The sequence below is a fragment of the Odontesthes bonariensis genome, chromosome 24, assembly GCF_027942865.1.
Source record: "Odontesthes bonariensis isolate fOdoBon6 chromosome 24, fOdoBon6.hap1, whole genome shotgun sequence".
NCBI lineage: Eukaryota > Metazoa > Chordata > Actinopteri > Atheriniformes > Atherinopsidae > Odontesthes > Odontesthes bonariensis.
This window is the reverse complement of record NC_134529.1, coordinates 5,426,267-5,445,308: the sequence shown is the minus strand read 5'-3', so window position 1 is coordinate 5,445,308 and position 19,042 is coordinate 5,426,267. Positions and strand designations below refer to the sequence as shown.

The 19,042-nt window shown below is 41.3% G+C and overlaps 1 protein-coding gene across 1 annotated transcript in view; it reads right to left on the bottom strand.

Annotated features, from left to right (window-relative positions):
- man1a1 (mannosidase, alpha, class 1A, member 1) overlaps positions 1–12,777 on the bottom strand; it is a 126,845-nt gene extending 114,068 nt beyond the window's left edge. Inside the window, exon 1 of the mRNA XM_075458662.1 lies at positions 12,038–12,777. Coding sequence (XP_075314777.1) covers positions 12,038–12,538 — 501 coding nt within the window. The 5' untranslated portion in view covers positions 12,539–12,777. The remainder of the gene's footprint in view (positions 1–12,037) is intronic.
- Positions 12,778–19,042: the final 6,265 nt, after the last annotated feature.

Genomic DNA, 19,042 nt, shown 5'->3' with positions numbered 1-19,042 from the left:
GGCTCAACACACAGCACAGAGCCAGCTCATGTGTCTGAGAGCAAAGAGGAAAACAAACCACAACAAGCCGGAGTTCAAACCACAGGGGGGGGCTCACCTGGCAGCGTTCAGGTGGTCTGCGGCTGACTCTTTGGCAGAAACATGAGGAGTTTATCACCATGTGGTCATTAAAGCCGACTGGTGAAGATTTTTTCCTTTTCCTTTCCTAATGATGGCTCACAAATTTCAGCACTTGCTCACTTACCCGCACGCATCCAGAGGGCAACGTTTATTTGCTAATTGTTTAATTACCGGCAGCATCGGTAAGTCAAAAAGCTAATCACACAAAACTGCAAACACATTTGAGGTAAATGCTTCTCAAGTATGCAAACCTCACCTTTAACTTCCACTGCTCGCGTCTGGGTGCCAGTCTATGAGCAGATGCATGCATCTGAAAGTCTTATTCTTTACATGAACACATGAGCGTCGTCCATCCGTTTAATGAGAATCTGGCTTGGGTTTGTTGTCCGGAAACCAATAAAACCACAAGACCAACACCGGCAACAATCCCTTCATTTCTTAAAAGGTCCAAGCATCCAAAAATACAGGATTTTTGGAAGAATATTCCAAATAAAATTAAACAGATTATCGGCATTAACCTCCATCTGGAACCAGCACTATACATTTTGGGTATAATTCCTGACAGTATGACAGATAAGAGCTCTAAATATTTACTGAGAATCCTGCTGCTGATAGTAAAGAAGACTATAACAGCTTCCTGGTTGAAACCACGGCCTCCAAGCATAATGCAATGGAGAGACGGGGTAAAAAATGTGTTTATCACGGGAAAAAAAATAAAATAAAAAAATCACAGCAAGACTACAGTTGAAAACAGACATGTTTGATAAAAGATGATCATTATTAGTATAAGCAATGCCAGGACTCTAGTTACCTCTATATTCTTGTTTTTCTCATTCATTTTTTATTATTATTAATAATTACAGGAGAGTAGGTTCTTTCTTTTTCTTTTCGTATTATTGTTGCTCTCACCTGTAAATGACTCCTACTTTGTATGGATGTTTTTCTCACTTGTAAAGTACTCATATTAAAGGCGCAAAACAGTGACTGAAATTAACAAAGATCTAGTCAGTGGAAGAAAAAAAACAGAAAGAAAGGACTTTTAAAGAACTTTAAGCAAGTATAACTGCATATAATATACACCCCCTCTGTGTTAGTTGTGTTTGTATGTATGTATGTATGTATGTGTCAAATAAAAAATAAAAAATAAAAAAAGTCCAAGCATCTCTAAGGGAAGGTACTCGTTGACCATCTTTGTGTTGCGCACCCTCAAACCTGAGTCCAACAAACTAAATTTTTCAAGCCTTAATAAGAAAAAAAGAAAAAAAGAAAGAGCTGATATAATATTCAGGGTGGCAGGGATGCAGTTTTAAAATTCTAGCCCTCGCATGGAATAAGGCGAGAGGGGAGGATGGCGAGATTGAAAAATAAATGGAGTATGTGATTGACAGCCTGTGATTCTGGGTATTAGACTGAATTGGATTAGGGGGAGAGAATCACCGACCATAACCCTGTAGTGCTCGAGACACGTTAATATTGAATATCCGATAGTATTCGCCACCAGTGGGCTACAAGGCTCGGTGTCAAAATATATCCCATCCGGAGGCCACAGCAGGATCCTCCAAAGCAGCAGCGGCTACAACTTCTTTTTAGGTTTTAACGGTGGGTGAATGACAGAGGAGACTTTTACACACAGGTGGGTCAACGTCAACACAAACCACTGAAAGAGGAAAAGCCCTCAGAGAGTTGCTGCCTGACCCCGGTCAGGAAATACGATCGGCTAATAGCGCATCCTGAGCGCATATCACATTACAGATGTGCACACAATGCCCCGAATGCTGGCTCATCTCCCAGGTTATTATCCCTGAGGAATAAAAGGGGAACTTCATTGTTCATTAACCTTTCCCAAAATAACACTCAGAACATCATTTATAGCTGAAACAATCAGAGTTGTTTGGAGTAAAAAGAAGAACACCAGCATGGCTGATTCGCCTTTAACAACAAGCCGTGACGTCACCGGGTTTTTCGCATCAGATGCATTATTGCTGCCGACTTTAACTGTGACTTTTAGTGTTTTATCGGCTTCTCAGGGATAAAACGTGCCTAACTCCAGACCAAACTAAGCTAAATATGAGCTCCCGCGTGCTTTCCTGCTACTTTCAGATACACACTGCATATCACGTCTTCTTCATCTTCAAATCTGGGCTAAAAACCTGCTTATTTAGGATTGCTTTAATACCCAGTAGTATGATGGCCCTTTTATCTTAATCGATTTTGTTATATTTTATTGCTTTTCACTGTTCTTTTATTGTTTTTATTTGTTTTTACTTATTCTTCTCTTTATTTATTACCTGCTGTAAAGCACTTTGGTGCACCGTAAGGGTTGACTGTAAAGGGCTGTATAAATAAAGTGCATTTACATTTAATTTAACAGAAAAAAAGCCTAATTTTGCCTAATGTACATCATTAGTAGCTTAGTGAGGGTACCGTGGACAGATGCTGCCTGAACCTCTGTATTCTATACATTTTTGTCCATTCATAATCTAACTGATGAGTTTAATACGGTCAGTATCACACATGCACGTATTTCCTCACTGATGTGTAAAGATTTTGCCTCCAAATCAACAACAAAAAAAAAACAGATTCAGATAACCACACGGGGCTGAAATTGTTCATTTAGCTCGAGGGTTTTTATCTACATGTAGCGCTGCAGTTCTTGATTGGATTGGGACGCCACTATTCCCTGAATCTGTTCTTGTAATCCCTAAAATACACAACTGCAGAGCATCTCTGAACCTGACGGACAACTTCCCGCTCCGCTTTAACTCACTCGCTGCCCATTATCGAAACGACCGTTCTCCAGTAAAACACATTCAAACTGTTTAACGAGGGACTGAAATGTGATGACTTCTAATTGTTAATAAGAAAGTAGTGTCTCAGCTCTGAGTGAGAAAAGACAAATCGCACAAATCCTACGATAATTACGCGTGATCATTAGCGCCAACGCCGGCCCATAGATCTTATATCCGTGCACCACATGACGCTGCATTGGCCTGCATAAATCACTGTCTTTAGCAGAGGGAATGCTAATATTCCTGCAATCCATGCGTAGACTCCTAATGATCCGAAAAGCGATGCAAAGAATGTCAAGTCCAAACCAGGACCTGGCACCTGGAGTCCTCTCGCTGGTTTCTCCTTTTGCTTTCTACGTCCAAATCCCACAGATTCTCCAGGAAAAGCCGACATAAGGAAGTCGGGTTTGATAAGAGGTGCTAATTAATCAGAAAATAAAGCCGGCCGCCCATAAATATCTAACATTTGTGCTTAATGTGAGCATGCAGCAGAGATGAGCGAAGGAAACTCAGACAGTCACTGGTATCTGTTGCTCACAGCAGGAGGAAGGAAACACTCAAACACACACACACGTGCACACACACACGTGCACACGCCAGAGAATTGGATTCATTTCCCACCACCTGTGGTGTATTGATAGGATTCTGTAAATAAAAGCCAAGCTCTGAAGCTTACCTTTTGCTGAAAAGGTCATTGTGTACTTACAGGAGGTCGGAGTATGTAAGAAGACATAGAAACAACACAGCGCTCCTCTCCTGCCCCCTGACCATCAAATCCATTTCACATTTCTTTACGCGAGGCTAGCAGCAAACTGTGCGTATCTAAACTTGTTCTTTGATGGTTTAAAACACACGTCCAGCGGTTTACGTCAGGCTGAAACCAGCTGTAAGTCAGACTGAGGTATCAGACCCACTTATGAGCAGAAGGAGCATGAGGGCTTATTGACGGCTTGTTATTGACATTTCATTTAGCTAGCTTTTTCACGGGCTAATTTCTCTTTGTCGAGTGTAAACTGAAGGCACAGCAGCATTAACTGACTGACTGCGCTTCCACTGGACAGCTGAGGGCACATTTCAAACCTCCACAGTCAAACAATGACTCATGAAAATACTGCATTTGTCTAAGAAACTAATTCGGTCTTTACAGCTTCAGTGGAAGCTGTAAAAAATGCACATAACTCGCACAGATCCCGAGCATCCAGCCCATATCCCAATGTCTGCGTTTACACTTCGAACACGCTCAGCTGATCAGCCTTTACCTGATCAGTGTCATTAATGAGAAGATATCAAACCATTCAAGGCTGTTTCCACAACTGATAAAGCTTCCAGTTGTCCTAAATGAACGGCTTAACAATTTTCGTGATTTAAAATGTCCCTAAAATAACTTTAACTCTCGCTGAAAGACAAAGCAAAGCAGCCGTTTTTTTATTTAAAACTCTCAGAGATACGGGCATGAACAGTGTGTTTAGTTTAGTATGCTGTACATGTATAGTCCTAGCAGTGCTGCAGTCTATCCACACTGCAGGGATTGCTCGAGCTTTGACCCAAAGTACTAAAACTAGATGATAGCAACAGCGATTCATCTTATTTATTTTGCTCCAAGCTTTCCAAATCAATGCTCGGTGACTATGCATGAGCAGGAAAGGAGCTGGGAGAGTCGATACAGCGACAGCAGTGTGAGACCGAACGCACCTTTGAGATGGATACAGCCCATAGGAAATAAAGTTTAATACACCATCAAGGCCGGTGGTATGTGGGAAGCCGGGCCCGCCTTGGGCTATGGCTGGATAACACAGAAACTATGAGAGACACACAGTTTGACTCACCCAGCCAGTCATTGTTAATGCAGGGAAGCCGGAGCCAGGAGGCCAGAAACATTTATCCTTCCTCGGATCTCCTATAACCTCCAAAACTTTTTAAAGCCTGAGCTCCTGATTCTAAATTTCGTGATTAAGATTTCGGGAACTATAGCTGTTTTAGTGATAATACTATATATTATAAAGGACACTTGGAGGATGTTCTGATGGATGACCTTAAACTTCGAGCTTTTTTACCAGATTTTTGGGTGACTTCAGATTCTTCAACCAAATTGGAAACTATCTGAGAAAAGTTACTTACAAAGTAGGGCTGGGCAACGATTAAAGCTTTTAATCTAATTAATCACATGATTTCCCTGATTAATCACTTTTAATCGCATTTGTACGCAAAATCCAAAAATGAATCCAAAAGTAGCGTATAGCTTTTAGCATTTAGCTTTATTTTAAATGTGCTGCCATATGAATGAAAGTGCCATAACATTTGTTGTGCAAACACACTTTTAACATCAGCATCTTTCTGTAGTTTTTATGTAGAAGCCTCGCTCCACTGTCTGTTTCCTTGAATGACTTGCTGCTATCAGTTGTGTGTTTTGCCTTTAAGTGATATTTTAGACTGGAACTACTACGCTGAGAAGACAATTCAACTTGGCAGTGTTTACAGATGACTTTGGTTCTGTCGACTCCGCCGTCTGGAAGAACTTTAAAATGAAAATGGCCGAGTAAAAGTTCCGTACCCTTCTCCATGTTTGGTGGATCCGCCGATTACTTTCTTTTCCTGTTCCGCAGCAGACAGCAACAGACTTTTACAAAATAAAAGCCTGTGAGCAACAGACTTTTACAATCATAAAATAAATAATAAAACCTGCGTTAATGCGTGATAAAATATTTATCAGCGTTAAATACTTAACGCGATATTAACGAGTTAACTCGCCCAGCCCTATTAAAAAGCAAAGAAAAAGACATAAAATGACTGAAATGATTGGAAATAACTCCCCTCATTCTGATGCAGTTTTTCCCAGTCAATTCACTCTTTAATTAAATGAGTTTTTATCCGACAGATCGTGCAAAAATTCACCCACCAAAAGCTTCATATCATTAATTGTGCACAGCCAACGCCAATGACGTGGCTAATTAAGGCTTAATTACACCTTACAAAGCCATCGAGTTGTACTTTTATTCTGAATTAATGTAAATATGTTCAGATTTTAATTATATAAAGTTAGTGGCGAAAAAGACTTTGAGTTTACAGGCCTGAAGCTTCCATGCAGCTGTCCTCGGTGACCAATCGAACACCTCTTTAGCTCCGTCTCTGAACCACAGCCACAGAATAATTCACATTCTCTTTTTTCCAAACAGGTGCCATGATTGTCTCTGATAATGACGGTGAGGTGAATGAGTGACACTGCTGGTGAACGGTGCAGATTTCTGTCTAATTCAACTGTGATTGACAAAAGAAGAAGTGAACCAGATGTACAATTAGTTATTTAACTCTGAACAAGCATGCAAAGACAGAGTTTCATTAAAAAACGAACCATTTGCATCTCAAATTTCCATTTGTAGATCATTTGTGAGAAGGCATTTGAATTACTTTCACTGTGCCTGGGCTTTTACCTGATTACTGACTGAGAAGGACCAAGGAAAGCGCTGCTATTCATGAGTAATATCCAATAAAATTGGGTAATAAAGGGCTTCTGGGTTTGATTACCACACAAGAGTACGTTATACAGTATGTACACACATACCTATGAAAGATTTATGGCTATTAGACAATTAAAAAGAGCACCTGAAGGTGTTGGCTGTAACTCTACCTGACATAAATACACACATCTGGTTTCCCATTTAAGAGGCAGGACCAGGGAACCACAGGAAGTTAGGTCAAATACAGGCCAATACTAAAAATAGGACTAATTTTCTGAGAAAGAGACTGGAATTTAATTTGAGACTGTTAAAGTTGGGCAAAACAGCTAAATAAAGCACATATATGCTAGCAAAACGCAGCGGAAAAACAGCTGAGGGCTAAAATAACCGAGCTGAAGAAAGACAAAAAGCAGAAGTGGGGATAAGAGGGGATGAAGAGGACAATAGAGAGAGGAGAAGAAAACAAAGAGGAAGGAGATTAAATGCAAGTCCAGCTGTAAGGAGCGAAGGAGCACGCTGCCATGTTTCATCTTCTCTAAATAGACAGCACTGGAGTCCAAAGCAGCAGCTTCTGTCCTCACAACAGGAGGATGTGCGTGTAAAAGCCCCGGCTTACAGTTTTCTGCCCTGTGTGAGTGCATTTCAAAGAGGAAGACGTGCCAAAGGAGTCGATGGGCTCACAGGATGAAGAGCGACTGTCCTTCAAGATGCTTACTGCCAACACGCCGCACTCACAGCCAGCCAAATGCTCATTTGCATCTGATTTACAAGGCAACACTCTCCGCCTCATCACACGCACACTCACGAGTCAGATAGGACGGCGCCGGCTGCTCCGAGCAGAAAAGGTGAGCACGACGGACGCCAACGAGTCTGTCATTACGGTAAAATGCTGCACGGCCTCAGCCGCGGTTCTTAAAATAAAATCCAGATTTTTCCCACAGCTCCAGGAGGCAGGAAATATATCACCACTGTAATTTTCATGTTAGTGGCACTCATGTGAGTTTTGAGCCAACAGCCAACACAAACCACGAGCAAAGATGGTGTCTTACCAAAGGAGTCCAGTCCGCCGTGAACTGTGTGCATGTTAACGTGCACAGCTGAGTCATGCTGCAGTAAGCTGAAGTATATCACGGCGCCTGTGAGTGCAGCTGAGTTCACTTTAAGTGAGGCTGCGGGTATAAAAATCTGGATTTTATTAGAGCAGAGCGACAGCCTGCAAATACGAAGCATTAATGGGCTGATTTTTTCATTTTTATATGCAGAAAAAAGGGGAATTTAGTTGTATTTACACACATTTACACCTTACTGTGGTTATTGTTTCTTCTTTATTTAGGATGGCTTTTAATACCCAGAGGAATGATGACACTTTTATCTTGTTTTATCTTATTTGATTTTGTTGTATTTTATTGCTTTCACTGTTATTTTATTGTTTTTACTTATTCTTCTCTTTATTTATTACCTGCTGTAAAGCACTTTGGTATATCGTAATGATTGTTTATAAAGGGCGGGATAAATAAAGTACATTTACATTCTGTGAACTAAACGGTAACCGTGGATGCTCCACGGTTACCGGTAATCTGTCCAGTCTGACTCCAGTTCCACGACAGCACGTGAAACAGTGAAAGCTCAGCTAAAGTCCTTTTACACCTCGCTGCTCCTCAGACATTTAAGTAAAGTGCCCAACTTCTCCTGAATATTCTGGCATCCCAGGGTCTGTGAATCCATTAGCAACAGCTTTTATTTCCATCCACATTGCAGCACAACTTAGTTCTCAGTCTTGTCATGACTTCAAATCTTCCTTCCGCGTAATTTCGGTATGAATAATTGATCTGGCCTCAGCTCAGAGTGTTTACTGATACGACTGCTTTGTTTTTTCAATATTTACAAGATTTACAAGGTTTATGAGGACGCCGTCAGGCAGGAAAAAGTTACGCTGAAGGCTTTACTTTATAGTTATCACACAGAATGTTGAATCTATGTGTGGAAACCCTTTTTTGACATGTCTGTAGACTTTAATGTCTACATGGAGGGAGTATTTCAGTTCCTGTTGAGCCACAGCTTTTCAGAACGCCCTGGTCTCAATGCTTTAGCTAGAAAATCAGCACATAGTGATTTTATATTTCCTTCTTTGCTTGAAGCGAATAAGGCCCGTTTCCATTAAACACGCACATAACGAGGATTTTGTCTTTTCCCCATATTGCTGCAGGTTCATCTCTGCTCATCAGTGTTCAAAGAAACTTCTCTCTGAAACAGCAATGCCACAGTTCGAACGCTTTCCATCCAAATTACACTGAATTATATCGCATAAATCACGCTGACATTTAAAAATCAATAGAATTCAACTGTGTTTGAATCTGTAAAGGCAGCCTGCAGCTTGACTGGCAACTAAATTTTAAAAGAGTGCCAGTGTATTGATTTCAACACTAAAGAAACTACAGAAGAAGTCCCAAATGACCCACCGTATACAACATATTTCATGGTGAGACCGCTCTCTTGCCTCCAAAGCCCCGACGAGAGGGAGTGAGTGAAAGCCGAGTGTCCCCTGCTGCTCGTCGGGGCCAAACAGCGCCGAGTAAAATCCCTGGAGAACCGGGTCGGGTAAGAAACCGGCAGCTCCGAGCTTCATCTTCAATAATTTAAAAATCCATCTCTAAATACCAGCAGGCCACCAAAGATCAGGGGGAGCGTGTGAGAGTGTGTTTGTGTAGCCGTGTTTGGTCAACAGAGTTATTGGTTTGCCAAACAGAAAGGGCAGAAGAAGCCAGAGGAGGACCGGTGTGCCGATGATGCGAGCGTGAGCCGTCACCTGCAGCCATGCTTAAAATACCTGAGTAACAGTCAGAGTCAATAAATGATCCTGTTGCACTGTGTACGCCAAAAAATGTCAGTCTGTTTGTTCTCTGATTCACATGCACACTTTAATCAGATGCATAACAATGTGCAGAAGCAAAGCAGAGCCCAATGCTTCATAAAACAGCCTCTATATATATATATATATATATATATATATATATATATATACACACACACATATATATACATATATACACACACACACATATACACACACACCAATCAAGCTATCTCTTAATTGTCAATATATCCCTTTTGTAGAAGTCCTGCCGCTACTACTCCAACTTTCTGACGCTGTTACTAAAAACAAAGGCTTCCTGTGCAGGTGGGAGAGATAACAGCATGTGGCATTTTCACAACTTCACCTGAGATTCATCTGGAAAATGTTATCTCTGAGCGAAAACATGAAACATTCTCTGTTTTTAAGATGTTATCTGGGAGGGCCAAAGGCTTCGGTTTCTCTTTGATGACTGAACTGAATACCTGAATGTTTTTACCACCTATTGGTTGTACAAAGCTGCTGCTCTTTGCAGGAGCCCGACTGCTGATAGCTTATTTTCTTCCGTTGCTGTCACAACTATCTCTGCTTTGATCACCGTTATAACCTCCTGTCCAAATGCATCCTCATCCATAACATCCTCTACAAGCAATTATAATATTTACAAGCCTTGACAAAGACTAATTGGAGTGCTGGTTGCATAATATCCGAAAGCTTCCTGAGAAAACCAGCCAGTCAAGCTAAGGAGCCTCTTCATGCTTTGGATGTACTGATATGGAGCCTGGAACTATTTAATGGTGGCAGGTAGCAGGTGAAACAGGGACTGAATGTTTAGCTGACAACTGGAATCCTGAAACTATACCCAACATATCCAATTATCTCCATCCAGGTGGGAGGTTAGGTACGTCTCACCGTGCCTGCTGACTGTCCACCCCGACTGTGAGGTTCTGACCAAAGGCTGCGACACGCAGACCAATAAAAAGTTACCTCTGCTGACATTTCTCATGACTGACGCTGGTGTGTAACCAACTCTCTCGTGTCAATACTTCTCCCTCAGCTGAACAGACTTGTCAAAACCAATCCACATTATTGCTCTTGTTAGTTATCCTGTTTTTGCCAAGAAAATGGGACTCACCAGAGCCGATGTGCATTTTTCAACCGATCAGGAACGTATTCCTCACTCACCACGACTTTGTCATGTATGCATGTTTACACATCGTAAACACAAATGTGTTTAACTTCCCTCAAACTTTCTCCATGTTTACTTTGATGGGGAACATCTGCAGTGTATGACACTTTCATTTAACCATGGAGCACGCGGTTTTATTTAGTTTTGAAGTAGCAATCCCAACTCACTGCTGCCAAATTGTAAAAGTTCTGTTTTTTGGATTGTTTAAAGCAGTAATGGATCATCCAAACAGCGTGTCTTTAATACCAAACATATCCAAAATGATACAGGGTAGCATTTACAAATGGATGTCCCAGTGATGCAGCAATTTAATATCATGGTGTAATAACATCTGCCAGTCCTGCAATCGTTGGACAATTCACTCTTCCACCAACACAACACGCTCCCACAGACTCCCAGGGGTTATAACTGTTATATTTTAATAACCTTATCATACATCTATATGTAAGAAATCAAATGTGACACCATGATAAGTAAAAACAGTTTGTATGATGTTTCACTTTATTAATATTGTCTATAACTGCACATGTGGTCGTATCCTGACCTTATCAGCAGCTCTGAGCCACAATAACCAAAAGATATATGAATTATACACGAAAGGCCAACATCCACACACTGAGTATGTATACGCCAGCCTCACATGTACAATCATGACATCATGACCCTTATCTGTTCACTTACTCTGCAATTATCTGACACTTGTGTACATTTAATCTCCCAACCGAGCACATTTACAGCAACCGCTCTGCAAAAGCTGCAATTCTTAAAAAGCCTAGCTAAATAGAATAGCATCATCTGTCCATAAAGGGTGTAATATTTTAGTATCTGGGACAGGCGAAGCAGCAGGCTGACTGCATGCCTTCTGCTGCCACCAGAAACCACCTCTGAGACTTCACCTGTGGGCTTTCCACTTGTTTCCCCCACACACTGAGCAGTGAAATAACACAACAGCAGACATGCCAAAGGCTGCAGTGGGTTTGCTTTCTTAAAGATGAAGTATGGGAACACAGAAAAGCTGCTGAATAAAACGACGTGCAGACGTGCTGTGAGACTAACCCCATATATGCAGCAAAGGTAAATTCTAACGCCAATTAGCAATAATTAGTGATATTAAGTGTTATTGTGAGTACGCAGGTTCACTTGTCTCCCCCTTCAGGTTAAGAACTACATTGAGAATATGGGTCATCTATTGTCATAACACGGGGAAACTTGTGAGACGGGTTGGGCAGTAAATCATCACAGCATTCGTACCTTTTCCCCCATAATGTGGAAAGACAAGACGTCACCACGAACTCCGCCAGAAAATCAACCGAATCAAAAACCAAATCACCAGCAAGCGTCGGTAGACCCCCAGAACATGGCCGAAAATCTCTAACCTAACACTTCTATAAGCTCCTCGCACATCGGCTTCAAGTGAACCACGATAGTTTTTGTTGGAGATGTGAAAAAGACAAGTTGTAAACTTAGTGTGCATCCGCTGTTAACTACAGAACGTCCACTTTGAGATAAAAATCGTACGGGCTCTTTGAGTGATCGTTGCCCATATTTGTAGAGGCAACGCGAATGATTCCCGTAAACGTATTCAGTCATGTTATGTAATTTCTCTTAACTGTCCAAAGAACGGGATCCTTACCTCTTTGACTTTGGCCCGTCTCTCTCTGGTTTCGGGGTCCTGGGGTTCGTGTCCTGTTGCCCCGGGCGGACGGTGATACTCAAGGAAAGGTAAATGATTGACATCCTTCCCACCGTCCTTTAAAACTTTGCCCTTGTCATTTAAAATGTCAAGCTTTATTTCATCGGGTTGTTTTTTCAGAGTGTCTTTGGCTTCCAGCAGCGCTTCTTCGTGGTCTTTTCGGATTTTAGCCAGGACCCTTTTTTCGTCGTTTGCAGCCGAACCGGAGTCGCTGCTGTCCGGGCCGGTGCGAGTGTTGGTCTCCACCGCGGCGGAATGAAAGAAAACTCCGCTGAGCAGCTTTGACGAGTCCGGCAGGAAGAAAATTGCCCCGAAACACAGAGTAATAAAAGCGCTGAACACTAACAGCAAAATAAATTTCTCTGTTAACCTGAAAGAAGTCGGGTTGGCAGACTTTCTACTCGGGGTGGAGGTGAAAGGCAGAAGAGTTGCAACTGGCATTTTCCCTCTTCCTTCAACAACTTCAAACAACAAAAAATGGTTTCAAACCGTCGGTTTCACTCACGGGAGGCTCGGCTGTGGCTTAATCCGCTCAGAAATCCATTTCTAGATGATATAAACCGTCCTAAGTGAAAGATAGCAGGGGTAAAATCTCCGGTGAAAAGTTGAGGAGTCGGACTTGTATCCATACCGAAGACTCTCCGCAGACAGACCGAGTTCAACGGCTCACTCAGACAGGAAGCCGCGGAGGATAGGCGTGACTGACAGCCGTGATGAGCTAATCACTTCCCGCCCTGTGATTGGTTGGAACTTGGAGGAGGCGTGGCTTCACACGGGGTGGTATATAAGCTCTGACACCCTCGGGCGAACGAATTAACGCCCACAGATCGTGCTGGAGAAACGAGCTGTTTCACTTCCCTGTGTTTGTGATAAATATATATATTTGTTTTTTTAGACGTTTAATAAGATGTAGTGTTCATCTTTCCATTGTTTTAGTGACAGTCTCTGCATCATATAGTGCAGGGGTCCCCAACCACCGGGTCGCGGACCAGACATTCCAAACCAGGCGTGAGATTGGGGGAAAAAAAAAAACAATTTTTTTTTTTTTTTTTTTTTTTTTTTAAAAAGACATGGAAATCGGGAATTCTTTCATTTCACTCGCTAGATTCTATACTTGGAAACTGCATAGATTGCATTATAGGAGGCCGATTGTGCACGTTTATTTTTTTCAATGATGACTGTCTGTCTGTCATCATATCCTAATTTGTAAAAGCATCTGCTAAATGTAATGTATCCCCCCCCCCCCCCCCCCCCGACCGGGCCGCGGGAACAAATTGCAGAACCAAACCGGTCCTTGGTGCTGAAAAGGTTGGGGACCCCTGATATAGTATGCCAAAAGGTCCTTTGTTCCCACAGCCATAAGGCTATTTAACAGTGACTGTTGAGTTCTTCTCAAATTGATTGATTTTTTTTTTTTAATTTGTTTATTATTATTATTAGTAGTAGTAGTAGTAGTATTAGTAGTAGTAGTAGTACTATTGTTATTATTGTTATTATTATAATTGTTGTTGTTGTTAATACTGTATACGATCATTGTAAATATAAATAATATAAAATAAATAATATAAAAAAATACTTCATACTGTATATAGCTAATGTTTATTCACTATTTTTTATTTTATTTCATTTTTATTTTATATTTATTTTATTTTATTATATTCTATTTGCTTGTTTCTACTTTAATTGTTTACATATCTTTTACTGTATGCTGCTGCAACACAACAATTTCCCAAATTGAGATGAATAAAGTACTTATCTATCTATCTATCTATCTATCTATCTATCTATCTATCTATCTATCTATCTATCTATCTATCTATCTATTAATAATTTTTTGAGCTACTTGACTAATTTGAATTTCCCCCATTGGGGGATGAATAAAGTATTTTTCTATTTCTAAAAGAGCTCAGCTGTTGCACAATATCACAGACTGAAGTGAGGCCACACACAGGGGCGTTTCCACAGATTCTGGGGCCCCGTTAGCCTGGGAATTCCCATGCTGCTTTGCGCGTGATTTCATTCTCACTGCAAAGGCAGCCTGGAAACCACCGCCCTTATTTTTGCCTGAGTTAGGGAACCAATCACAGAACGGGGGGGGGCAGCAAGACGTTGACGACGTCTATGCGCTACACCGAAGCTTGTAGAGTGTTAATCCAACATGGCAGCGGACACAACATTACCGTTCGATGCAGCCTAGAAAGTGTTTTAAGTAGCTTAGAACGCAAGTTTACTTTTATTTTACTTTTTTTTCTTCTTCTTCCTCGTCGAATTTCTGTCGCTCTACATACGTCATCTGGTATAAGTGATACAATTGGCTATGAATCGTGCGCAAAGCAGCATGGGAAGAACCAGACGCCATTTGATAGACATTCGTAGCGCCCAATAAACGGCTCTAGGCATTCGTATACCACGCCTCAAATACGAGAAAATGCACACCTAGTTCCCAGACCACCATCTCATCGAGATTGTGGACGCGTCAGCCAGGCTAGGGCCCCGTGGCAAAAACCGACTAAATTCCCAGCCAGGCCAGTCACCAGCCCCAGAACTTCAGTGGCACATCCCCGACTGCCTCCACCTCACACCTGTCGTGACCTGGCTCAATGGCACCCAAACTTGTTCCTGTTTTTAGCGTTTTAATCTGTTCTTTATGACACTTGGATTCTACTGTGCTGAGCCTACTAATTGTTGTCTTTATGTGTTGAGTGTTTGTCTGAAAAAGGTCTATCTTGATGTCTCAGTGGGATTACCTGTATAAATAAATGTTAATAATAATAATAATAATAATGGGAAAATAAACAAAAATAAACTAGGAAAACTGTGACATGTTGCAATCAGTGGTGTGAGTGTTCATGTGTGGGTGTGTGGGCAGTGTTGAGATGGATAACAAAGAGGCGCGGGAGACAAGAGATCCGTTGATTGTGGACAGGCGAGGTTTGACACGAGGGAAGGACCCCGGGGTCCAGCTCAACTGCTGCAGCATACAAACAAACAGAGCGAACAGCTTTTAAACATCAGCAGACCGTCACTATTGAATTAAATACTGAAAAACTGTGGCAAAAAGTCACTTTACTCATTGAATGAAAACAAAGAGCAATGAGAGCCTCAACATGTGATTAGTGATAAAACTGTGTCTAATAAAGGAATCAGTAGGCGACTCACTGTTCTAGATTCACATGCAGATGAGTTGAATGTAAGTATTTCAGAATAATTAGCAACAGTCTGGTGTGTGGACTGAGCTCTCAGACTATTTACTTAAAAAAATGGTGTAAAATAGTGGATGAAAATGGAGCAGACGTTTCATTAAAACCCCAGTAAATTTGTGTTTGCTTGTGAAAACGGGGCATGATATGTCTTTTTTTAACAGCACTGCACACTAAAACAAAATATAACCCATTTGAACTGTGTGCATTCTTCACCTCGAGCTGAATTCCTCATTGGCTTAGCCTCTGGCCGTGTCATGAGTCTTTCTGCCGGACCTTTAATCCTGCGACCTGGTGATTTCTTAGAGAGTGAGAGTTTGGCTTCGGGCCCATTACTAATTCACAGGGAGGTGATGTGGAAAAAGCTATAATCGAGCTGTTGGCCGTTACATTATTCATCATCAACACCTTAAATCACACGATCTGCATACAATGAATCGCTTACTTGCAATTATGACAGAAATGCTTATGCAGAGCAGCATCGGTCATCAAAACAAACAGCTGACTACCGCTGAAACCTGCTCCATCACATTTGTGCGACATATTTATTATTCATAGGCTTAACAAATACACAAATGCTCCTCCCGACAATGCTCAAGCACATGCACACATGCATGAATGAACACATTCCTGATGACATCCATGATCTTTGTTGGTTTTTGTGGGAATGTGGGAGATAGATGTTCAATCATTTCAATTGTCTCAGTTGCTGGGTAATGTCTGTTATATGCACGAAGCATGCAATTTAAACTAGAATAGAGACTGAGACGATGCACAGCTAAGTACGAGGTTTATACGAGAGGGAGAAAAAAATAATCAATTTCAGTTATTGCTGATGACTGTGTTCCCGTTTTCACTCTTAATAATTTGTCTGCTCTGTGTGATCTGAATGCAAACTCATTCGTGGGCTGCTAAGCAGCTGTCACACCGGTTCAAATCACCGAGCTGGAGGCGGATCGTAGATACGGAAAGTCTAATCTGTGGTGGATAAATGTCGGCTGGAGTTCTAATTCTGGGACGACAACGTTTCCTGAAGAGGGACACGAGTCCATATGATTGCTTTTTTATTCCATGATTCAAGCTGAAAATGAAATGTGTGACATTTCATGACTGAAACAACTCTCTCGTGGAAACAGATTTAACTGCCGGCGTTATTTCCTGCATCACTGCATGATAGTTTTTCTTTTTCTGTGTTCAACCTGAGCAGCTGGTGATAATGGAACACTTTACTTTTTGGAAACCAGGCGGCCATTTTGGGTGAGTTGGCTTTGCGTGAGTTGTATGGCTTTGTGTTTGCTGGCATTTTTAGTGATTGTAGGACTGTTTAGGTGAGTTTGTCTGCTGAATCTGCTAGTGTGTCTTGTCCTGCCTCCACCTCTGGCACCCTCTATACTTTTGTTAGCCCGATTCTTTTATTTGGAAGCCCAAGAACAAGCTGGAGAAGTCTTAAGTTAAACGAAGTATTTATTGGTGGTCACAAGTCAAGTATCAGCGCTGGACTCGGAGAGACAGAGTCCGTCCGACCAAGCCCCGATATCCGGAAACTTTTCATATTTATGTTCACCTTTCTCACAGAGGTTGACATCGTATCATTGAACATTTACTAGTGATGTGAGCAGGCCATCCACCATCTTCATCATGTTCTTTGGATATGATAAACAATGTGTGCGTGTAAGTGTTGTTTCAGGCGTACATCTACTGCAGTGTTTCCCAACCGGGGGTACGCGTACCCCTAGTGGTACGCGGAGGTATTGCAGGGGGTATGCGGCGCACAGGGAGTTTGTTATTTTTTTTATTTATTTATTAAGGCGTCACACTTTTATGGAGGACTGTTTATGAAGGAGACTCCAGTTTTGTGATGAATGTTACATGAGTTAGGCCTGTTAATGTATTCTTAAAAAAAAGAGAAATGTTACTTGTTTAAGTTAGATAACAAAGGAAGATTATTTTGATTTAGTATTTATACTATTTTGGTTAATTATTTATATTTCAAGAAAATGTTTTTTATTCTTATGTTGAATTCAACTGAGATTAAAAAAAAAAGAGAGAGAAAGCCTGAGAATTTTATGTTCAAGTTAAGGATATTAAATAAAATGATTTTCATGTAATAACCACTGTGTTGCTCTACTTTTGGAGAATTATAGCACGCGTTGTATGTGTGAGGGGGTACTCGTGGTGTGACAAGAAGGCTCAGGGGATACTCAGGCCAAAAAAGGAAACACTGATCTACTGCACCAGACCTATCTGTCCTAATAGAGACGCTTTATCTGACCCAGTTATTTTATCCCGCTACGTCATCTTAAAGTCTTGGACATACATTGCGTTTGTATGAGCAGAGTGTACACGTACAAACTAGGAACTTAGATTATTTAGTGAACTACAGAATATGAATGCATAAAGTCTAAGAATAAAGCCAATTTATAACATTTTCATTACCCCCTACCCGAGCCAGGGTATGAATCCCCACCCCGCTGTGACTGGTGTGCAGTTGGTGAGAGGCTGGGGTAGCTTGTGGTTGTGGAAGAAAAGACGGTTGTTGTGGTTGGCTGGCATTAGGGGAGTGACTGTGGCTGTGTTCCAAACTGCATACTTCTCCTACTACTCCTGCTACTCCTACTAACTTTTTGAGTTAGTATGCGAGTTTGAGTAAGCGAGAAGTTCCCGGATGCATACTAGATTCTCTGAAATGTTGGGTATGCATCATGAAGTTACTACTCGTACTCAAACTACCCAAGATGCAACATAACGTGACGTCGCCGATCGTCATTTCCTGTCAAAACGGCAGTTTCAAGCTAGCTACAACGAGGGTAGGTTCACTTCCTGTTTTCAAAACAAAAGCACCAATTGTATAGTAATGGCTTTCCCTATGATAAAAGGCAACGGGTATTTTATTTTGTGAAAATAACCGGAAGTGCGTTGCTCACTGCGGCTAGCTTTAGTAGCAACCAAATTCGAGGGAACAAAATTGTAAACAGCCGGTATTTTGTCAGGTTTTCAACACGTTGGGGATCTAAACGACTACTTTCTTGCCTGAAAATGTTTCAAATGTTGCTAAAGTTTACAGAGTTTAGAGCAGGAGCGAAATGCATTGTGGGTAAACTCTCTGCATACTGTCTGATCGATGAGTATGCAGTGTGCAAGTATGTAGTATGTAGTATGTGTGCTTCACAAGAAGTGCCAAGCCAATGAAGTCTAGCCTCCTGGAGGTGTGGTGGTCCCAACTAGACGAAACACTGATGAAAGGAGGTTCCCACCTGATGACCCCAATGACATGTTGGTCAGCACTGCTCACTGATCTATATTATAGGGAATATTATTATAGTATTATATACTATAGTATTATATAATATATAATATAGTATTATATAATAGTATTATAGGGAATTATTCTCTGAGTCTGGTACATTTTTTTTTCTTTCTTTAGCACAAGTTTCTTGTGTTTACCTTGAATACTTTATCACCAGAAACACTTTCCCTGCAGTGTTGTAGTTTTCTTTGTTGAGGAAGAACAATTAATCCTTCATTGTTGAGTTGGTTTTAGGCTAAACACACTTTTAAAGGCTTTTTCATTATTTACTAAACAAAAACTAAGACACGCTTCAGCAGCAGTGAGCTGAAGTAATGGTTTCCTGTGGGACGTTATCAGTCTCTCTCCTGGTTCTGGAGGAATCTCGGCTTCTTCTCTCCAGCGCTGCTTCAGCTCATTGAGGTTTGCAGCTCTGGTTTCTGCACAGCTCTCTGAAGG